The sequence below is a fragment of the Asparagus officinalis genome, chromosome 6, assembly GCF_001876935.1.
Source record: "Asparagus officinalis chromosome 6, Aspof.V1, whole genome shotgun sequence".
NCBI classification, from domain to species: Eukaryota; Viridiplantae; Streptophyta; class Magnoliopsida; order Asparagales; family Asparagaceae; genus Asparagus; species Asparagus officinalis.
The window spans coordinates 2,921,965-2,930,893 of NC_033799.1; the positions used below are offsets into that span (position 1 = coordinate 2,921,965).

General features: G+C 37.1%; 1 protein-coding gene across 1 annotated transcript in view; it reads left to right on the forward strand.

Annotated features, from left to right (window-relative positions):
• LOC109844771 (biotin carboxylase 1, chloroplastic-like) overlaps positions 2,490 to 8,929 on the forward strand; it is a 10,729-nt gene continuing 4,289 nt past the window's right edge. Inside the window, exons 1-7 of the mRNA XM_020413891.1 lie at positions 2,490 to 2,659; positions 2,795 to 2,851; positions 3,683 to 4,017; positions 4,565 to 4,706; positions 5,198 to 5,296; positions 5,421 to 5,477; positions 8,284 to 8,355. Of these exons, the coding sequence (XP_020269480.1) occupies positions 2,810 to 2,851; positions 3,683 to 4,017; positions 4,565 to 4,706; positions 5,198 to 5,296; positions 5,421 to 5,477; positions 8,284 to 8,355 (747 nt within the window). The 5' untranslated portion in view covers positions 2,490 to 2,659; positions 2,795 to 2,809. The remainder of the gene's footprint in view (positions 2,660 to 2,794; positions 2,852 to 3,682; positions 4,018 to 4,564; positions 4,707 to 5,197; positions 5,297 to 5,420; positions 5,478 to 8,283; positions 8,356 to 8,929) is intronic.

The window sequence follows — 8,929 nt, forward strand, 5'->3', positions numbered from 1 at the left end:
CAATTACTGTCAGGTGGAAGTATCTACTTATCCTACATCATGCATTATCAGTGCACCAAGGTTTAGAGTGATTCTTGGTTCAGTATGCTAATAATATCTAAACACCTTCGTGATGTACTAATCCAAGAAGAGAAACCACTCAGAAAGTAATGAAACATATGCGAATAAGTGCTTCGTTGCTTTTGGATCATCACGTTTTTCGTAATTTATAGGATGATTTGCAGGGATTTTGACATGTAGATTGCTCTGAATTATTCATTGCAACGGCGAATGCTAATGTAAGTTCAAGTTGAATGCCACTACAATTGTTATAATTGTTATCGTTGCAATTGATATCCATATAGTTGTACTTACAGTAATTGTGTTCATGTTCTAAATTTTACAATTTGAAGTGCTTCTACTTATAACTGTTGAGGGTTGATATGCACTTGGATTTGCAACTTAAACCCCATTTCCAGCTCAAAAGAACTACAAGTATAATTTGCATTGGAATATATCCCAAGTCACACTTGGTGCCGTGAAATAAACACTGCAACTGGTCAAAATTTTCCAATTATGATGCAATTACAGTGGAAAAACCTTCACAAAACAGGGTATGATTTTCTTGATGTCATAACTTCCAGATTCTAGTTGACATGGTAGCAATTTTCTTTTCAAACTTAGTTGAAATATGAATTTTATTTTTATTCTTAGTTTTTGCTTGATCTGTAAGTTATCTTATTGGGACATCTGAAAAGAGATATTTTAAATATTTTATTGGGACATCTGTAAGTTATCTTATTGGGACATCTGAAAAGAGATATTTTAAATATTTTTCTAATATATATTATGTATAAAAATTTATCAGATAGTGAAAGTCCTTTAGCAATTCATTATTAGAGAACCATATAGGAAAAAAGACAGAATGAGTAGCCTCAATTTGATTGAACTCCAAAATTTGTGATATTAGTAATTTTTAGAAATTAAATCAGTACTTTTCTTAATTATTTTCAACCACTAAGCACTCATATTGTTTAATGCTAAGAAGCATGGCATTAATTGCACAAGTTCACATCAGGGGTAGGGTCAGTTGTTATCCTGTGGGTAGGGGTGGTAAATGATCGAATCGAATCGAATACTAAGTTGTTCATATTTGTATTTGTTTAAAATTATCGAATTCGAATGCGGACTCTATTATTCATATATCTAGTTTTTCGAATTTGAACTCGAATACTTGGTATTTGATAAATATTCATGAATATTCACAAATACTTATCGAATATCAAAGTATATTTATTTCGCTAAAGAGTTTAATTTTCAAATAGTATTAAAATTTATAAATTAAAATTATTTCTTTATAATATATGATGTATATATATTTAAATCAAAATTTTAATTAGAAAACAGATTTAAGATTATTTAAGTCTTAAAATCTATATATAAAACTTAAGTAGAAATAGTAAGTGAGTTAAAAATATGACATCATATGTGCAATAATACAAATAATAAACTGTGATCAAATTTTAAACGAATATTTAATAGACAAACGAATCGAATATACATCTGGTTAAATTCTATTCGTTAATAAACTCGAATACTAAAAAATATTTGTTTAGTGATAAATGAACTATCGAATCGAATATGACCGAATAGTTATTCAAACAATTATCGAACCATTTATTAATTATTTGGTTCATTTCCACCCCTACCTGTGGGATTCAAAAAGCTCCTGGAAACTTTTTATTAAAAAATCATGTAAAAATTACATACAGGTAACTATTTTCAAGATCATTTCAATAATACATCAAGATTAGTAGTGTCAAAGGTGGAAGTTATTTTCAAAAAGAAGCAAATAAGAAATCACTATAACATGCTGCTTTCCTGCAACAAGTGGCAATTATTTTCGTTAAATATAGTAATAAAAAGATTTGAATCTGGATATAACTAAAATCATTGGAGAGTTTAGTGGACAAAAGTGATCTTCCAAATCTATAGCATCATATGTGGAAAATCTAGAATCAAAATAAAAGGGTGTGTATTTGCCTATAGTTATATCCAGATGTAATAGTTTATATGGAAGCTACTTCAAACTAATCAGAAAATAAATTTTGCTCTGTTTTTTTTTGTGTCTTTTCATTTCAAATTCAAGGTTTTCTTTTAGTTTTTTTTTATATTAGTTCCCCATATCTTTCATATTTTGAAACCAATCCCCCAAATCTTGAAGTATATATGTTGAAATTTGTCTGATAATTCTTTTAAGTCTTTCAAAATTAGCCTCTCTAGTTAGCCGAAGGTTGAAAGATTTAAGGGGCTAATTTTCAAAAATTAAAGATTTAGAGGGCTAATTCAAAATATGAAAGATGTGGGGGACTAACATAAAAAACCTTTAATTTGTTTTCCTTTCTGAGGCTAATTTTGAAAGGAATTTTTGTGTAAAGTACAACGTTGAGGGGGTTTCTGAAATTTAACCAGACATTTTTTATGCTTTTAAAACCTTGCAAAAAAAATTGCTTACGGAGAAGACCATAAACCCAGTCATTCTGAAGCAGCGGAGCTTCCAAGGTCTGACTCCCCTCGATCTCATCGATCTCTAAACTTCTTTTTCTCTCTAAAAATCCCTCTCACTGTAAACCCACTTCATCTTCCCCCTCAAATCTCTCTAAATTTCCCAGTTTTTAAGGTAATTTTCGTCCCAGATCCTCGGATTTACGTATCAAGTTCGCGTCTTTGATGAGCAAAATGAGTTTTTTTGAGATTGAACCGAAATGGGTGGCTCTTGTTTTGTTTTAATTGTAATTTTCTGTTGGTTTTGTAGGGATTTAGTCCGAGAATGGACTCTATGATTGTAAGCAAGCATGCGTGCTTGGCTCCGGTAAGATTACTGCTCATTTTAAAAAAAATTGATTTTTAGGTGTTTTTGAATAGAAATTTGAGCTTAAGTTTTATATTTGTTATTTAAGAGAAGATTTGTGTTATGTTCTTTATGATCCTGTCTGTGATAATAATTTGAATTACCGTTCGAGCCTGTAGTTGAATGCTTTTATGGTGGGGAAGTATATTGGAAGGTTGGTTAGCTGAATATGATTGAATGATGATTTGGGTAGAAGGTTTAGTTGTACTTTTTCATATGGTTTGTATTTTTAAGTTCTCATTTCAAACTTTTGAACGCGTAATGGAAAAACTATATTGGATTTGTTTTCGATTTGCAATGGATAGTTTAGCTGCTAATTGCATGATTTTGTTGCTAATGTAAAGGATAGTTTGTTCGTTCGAGGAAACTCGATTTTGGCTTTTTCCTTAGGTTTAATTTGTTGGATGCTTGAAATTAGAGCTGCTAGATTCAGCATAAATTGATAAGATAACTTCAAATAATCACTTGTTCGTGTATTTTTCTTTAACTGTGAGCTTTAAGGCGATCTCTGCATATCTATCTTTCTGACAGTTAAGAGTTGCTTTGGTATAATAATTATAGAATTGCAGCAATTAAAGCACTAAAGTCTTAGTCCAGTTTATATTATTTTCCGTTTATTTACAGACGGAGATATTTTGTTTAGTTTTGGTTTAGTTTGCTTCATATGAGAAATGATCTGCGTTGTGCACTCTTGTGCTTTTCATGCTTCACTTTTTTTAACGTGTTGACCTTGATACATAAGCTTTTGGCATTTGCCTAATTTTTTAATTTTTTACACCTTTACTCTCAAAGGGGTTATTCATAGGACCAACCAGAGGAATCAGGAGTTCACAATGCAGCTTCCTGGCTGGAAAATTTCCAAATTTTCAGAAGATGACCTTTCCAAAGCAGAGAGCTATATGTATGGTACGAAAATCTAAGAACGGCGGCGGAGCTTTGAATACAACTTGTGGAGATGAGAAGATTCTGATAGCAAACCGAGGCGAGATCGCTGTGCGAGTTATTAGAACTGCACACGAGATGGGGATACCTTGTGTTGCCGTTTACTCCACAATAGATCAGGATGCTCTTCATGTGAGGCTTGCAGATGAGGCGGTGTGCATCGGTGAAGCACCAAGCAGTCAATCGTAAGAAGACAAAGTTTTTCCTTTACTTTCAAAATCTAGCAAAGGAGTTACTTAATTTAGGGTAGATTTCACAAAACTACCATGAACTTTTGGGGTTACAGTAACAATTCTGATTAGAGACAACTGCCATGAATTTTCAGAACTGCAGAAAAATACCGTGAACTATTAGAATTTGTTGCTAACTGCAGTAATCTTGGATTAAAGGCCGAAACTACCCTTATTAATATCTACGAAGACAGAGAAGGTAAACAGAAGATACATAAAGTACATAAGGGCAAAATGTCCAACACACGTTACATGCCATGCACATTAAAGGTTGATCTAATTCTCCTCAGTATGATAGTTTAGTAGCTTAGTGTAAAAATTCATGGCAGCTTCCTCAATAAAAATGTATATGGAATGGTTGTGCAAAGTCCCACAAATTTCGTGGTACTTTTGTGAAATGCAACCTTTAGTTTACTCTCCCCTTTTCAATTGACCTTTAGTTTACTCTCCCCTTTTCAATTGTTTTATATCTACATTTGAACAATTCACCTTTTATCCACAGGTACTTGTTTATTCCAAATGTATTATCTGCTGCCGTTAGCCGTGGGTGCACTATGTTGCACCCTGGGTATGGTTTCCTTGCTGAGAATGCTGGTTTTGTAGACATATGCAGAGAGCATGGTATCAACTTCATTGGACCTAATGTAAGGATTGGTTCATTGAAAGTTATTTTTTTAATGAAATACTTAAATAAGGTGTAAGCCTGCTCGCCTTTTTATTTAAAAAAAGTATTTAGCCTAGAAAGCCTTATAATGAGATATCAGATTGAAAACTTTACTTTGGTAGTTAAAATTTTCCTGGTATGTGCTAGCCTATTCTCAAACCTCATATATAACAGAATACTTGGAAAACTGTTGACAATAGTGCTCTACTACCGATCCATCATGATGGAACCAAAGGCTTCTATTGGCCGCCATAATTTGTCTGGTCCAGGGGTTAGGGAGAACATATTTGAATTGGTGAATGATATTTTTCGTAGTAGTTACAAGTTCAGGAGGCTGTATCTTGTACGACATAGTCATTGCTTCGACTCTATCATGAGTGATGGTAGTCAAACATGAATTTTAAATGCATTTATTTCTTGTCCTTGAATTTGGATTATTATTATTATTATTGACAAAATTGAATTCTGTAGCCGGACAGCATCAGGGTTATGGGTGATAAATCTACTGCTAGGGAAACAATGAAGAAAGCAGGTGTTCCAACTGTACCTGGAAGTGATGGACTATTGCAGGTTATGTAAAACATTCTTTGCAGTAATAAGTTCTTATATTTGATATTATAGATCTCATTGACATGAAAACTTCAAAGCATCAATTATTAATTCATTATTTTCCTGTATAATTGTAAATTTTCAGAGCACAGAAGAGGCTACCAGGTTAGCAGATGAAATTGGTTATCCTGTGATGATAAAGGTATGTTGTTTCTGTGATTTTTGCACTAGTAGAAACTAGAAAGTAGTTAAACCATCGAAACTCTAGTTCAGATTAGAAGACTTGTGGATTTTTTCTGTCTTATTTTACTGAAACTTTAATATAAATCTCAAAATTCATAAACGACTTGCATTCATATCCCTAATTTCTCCGGAGCCCGAAACCCCACGTACAGCTTTATCTGGTTCCAGTCCACATTGGCAGCAAAGCTTCAGAGGTTGCAGGAGAGTGTGTTGCATTTAACTAGGTTTCCTGTGAATCCTGGCTTCTGCTGATGAATATTTTCTTAGAATTTTCTTTTAGCAGTTAACTTCTTACAAATATGTGAGAATATAAGTTTGAGATTAACAGGACACAAACATATCTCATAATACCAGGAGGTCAGGCTTTGTCCAAAGAATGTCACACGGAGGGTCAAAGGTGGCATTAGAAAAAGGACAAATTTTGAAAAACGACTCTTTTTTAAATTTAATAGGTAAAATCGACCGTGTAACAATAAAATGAGCAAAATCGACCCTTTTTTGCACGGGACTACTAGTCCCGTGCAAAAAAGGGTAGTCCCGTGCAAAAAAGGGTCGCTTCTGCAAAAAAAATCCCCCCGACACTCTCCTCACTTCACCCCCCTGCACTGCTGCACCACTAGCACCGACACCTTCGCTCCGAAATCCGTCGACGGGGGTACGGAGAGCATCTCGCCGCCGACGCTGATCCCGCTCATGCTCACGTAGTAGAACGTGTCGAGCTTGCGGTTCTTCAGGAGCGGGGCGAATCTGCTGGAGGTGGTGGATCTGGTCGGAGGGAAGCGACGTGGTGGGTTCGGACCGCACGGATCTGCAAAGAAGGAGGGGACGTCGGGGCTGTTGGAGGAGTCATCGGCGAGGCTGAGGAGAAGCTCGGATCAATGTATTATGTGTTACTTCGGTGCTTCTAAATGAAAAGGAGGTCCTTTGTACATTGATAGTACGAGGTATAGAAGCCTCAAATGTGTATCGAACTGGTTTATTGGAGTAAAATCCCTTCTTATTGACCCCAAACCCTACAAAATTGCCTCCTGATAATTTGCAAGTGTTTCCTAATGTTTTGCTCTCTGCGATGGCCAAAGCACTTTCTGTATTATGAATAGTTGTGTTATGGACTTATTTCAGGAACTTGTGTGATCTAGGAAATGAGAGGCAAAGAAGAAGAATTGAGTTAAATGCAGTTGCTGCTGCTGTTTGCGTGCTAGCTTGTTGTGTTGCACTTTTTTAAGTTAAATGGTGCCAGCCTCATACGCACCTCAAAGCAACGTAGTTACACAATTTCGCTTATGATTCAGTTATATGTCCGTGCAGCTTTAGAATCAACCCCAGACGTGAGTAACTGAGGGTAGAAATGAAACTCACAGCGTACGCAGTTAACAACTAATCCCACAGAAAGTTAGCTATTTAGAAGTAGAAGAAATAAATAGCGGGAGGACTAATATGAAGTAAGGACAAATTTTGAAAATCGACTTTTTTTTAAATTTAATAGGCAAAATCGACCGTATAACAATAAAATGAGCAAAATCGACCCTTTTTTGCACGGGACTGCTAGTCCCGTGCAAAAAAGGTCGCTTCCGCAAAAAAAATTCTCCGGTCCTCAACCCATCCCCTCATTCCCTCTCTCTCTCTCTCCTTCATTAACCCATCCCCTCTCCATCTCTCTCTCCCTCTCCTCCAATCCCACACCAAAAAAAAGACGATCCTGTTAAAAAAATCAAAATCGACCCTCCTCCCCCAAATCCCCCCAACACTCTCCTCCCAAATCCCCCTGCACTGCTGCACCACCAGCACCGACACCTTCACTGGACAGCGGGGGAGGGCTTGGGTGGTGGCGCGGCTCGACGTGGCGGCGGGTGGTAGCATGGTCGGGGCTGAGGGGAACGGAGGACAGCGGCGGCGGCGAGCTGGCGGAGGAGGTGGAGTTGAGTTCACGGCGGCGTCGGGGCTGATGGTGGTGGAGATGATGAGGAGGCGGTGGAGAAGGGGATTGGAGGGAGAGGGGGGCTCGGGTCGGAGCTTGGGCTCAGGGAGGTGGTCGGGTGTAGGTCGAGGAGGTGGGCGCGGCTTGGGCGGCCCGATGGCGATGGAGGAGGGGCGTTGGGCGGTGGAAGTGGAAGAGTTGGTTGGGCTGGTGTTTGGGGAATGGAGGAGAGAGAGAAGGGGTGATGGGTTGTTGTTGGGATTGAGGGAGAGGGAGGAGAGATGGAGAGAGGGAACGGAGATGAGAGAGGGGGTCTGGTGTGGGATTGGAGGAGAGGGAGAGAGAGATGGAGAGGGGATGGGTTAATGAAGGAGAGAGAGAGGGGGGGAATGAGGGGATGGGTTGAGGACCGGACAAATTTTTTTATGCAGAAGCGACCCTTTTTTGCACGGGACTAGTAGTCCCGTGCAAAAAATGGTCGATTTTGCTCATTTTATTGTTACACGGTCGATTTTGCCTATTAAATTTAAAAATGAGTCGTTTTTCAAAATTTGTCCTTAGAAAAATTCTATAGCATGGTTAGAAAGAGAAAATGATGCTACCAGGTTACCAATGAGTTCGAACTACGTAATATACCTGTTTGCTTCTGCCTCTTTTTTACTTAACTTTAAATGTATATAATTTGATTCCTCGGTGACAGTCAACCAATTCTTAGAGGCTGGATTCTTCTTTGTAATCTAATGCTGTTGGTTTTACATGACTAAACATTTCTACTCTGAGAAAGTCTTTTTTGGTACAACAAGAGTACTTACTAATATTCCTTTCTTTTTAAATTTTTTATGTGAAGGCAACTGCCGGAGGTGGAGGGCGTGGAATGCGACTCGCTAAGGAACCTGGGGAGTTTGTAAAACTGCTTCAGGTATGCTGTATGGCTGAATTCTTCTCCTGTATGTGGCCTGTTATCTTTTTTTTTTAATTCTATTTGATTATTAGATGTTTTTTAATTTATATGTAATCACATGCACTTAGTTTTCATTCCATGGATCGTTTTCTTCTCCTTACATTATTTTCCCAACTGCATTAAGTCATCGGGCTGATTCTAGTATTATGTAATTTGCTTTGAAAACTGATAGTCATTATATATGAGGAAATTAACGGGCTAAACATGGTGAACAGAATATAGAATTTTCCTTTCATAAGACCTTAACCTTTAGCAGCCCTTACCTTGGAGCCAATTGACACAAAAGTATCAGATATATCCCTCACTTAGGAAGCACACGATTGACATGTGATATCGATATGACAGGACACTAGCATGATAAACATCTAATTGTTAAAAATAGTATAGGAGCCATGAATCATAGCTACAGATGCTGCCATGATAATATATACGATGTTCATGTTCAGTAAAATCAAATTATGACCTTCGAACTTAATTTCCACATTGTGTTAGTTGGTAGGATCATCATGGAGTCCCAAAACCACATGGTCCA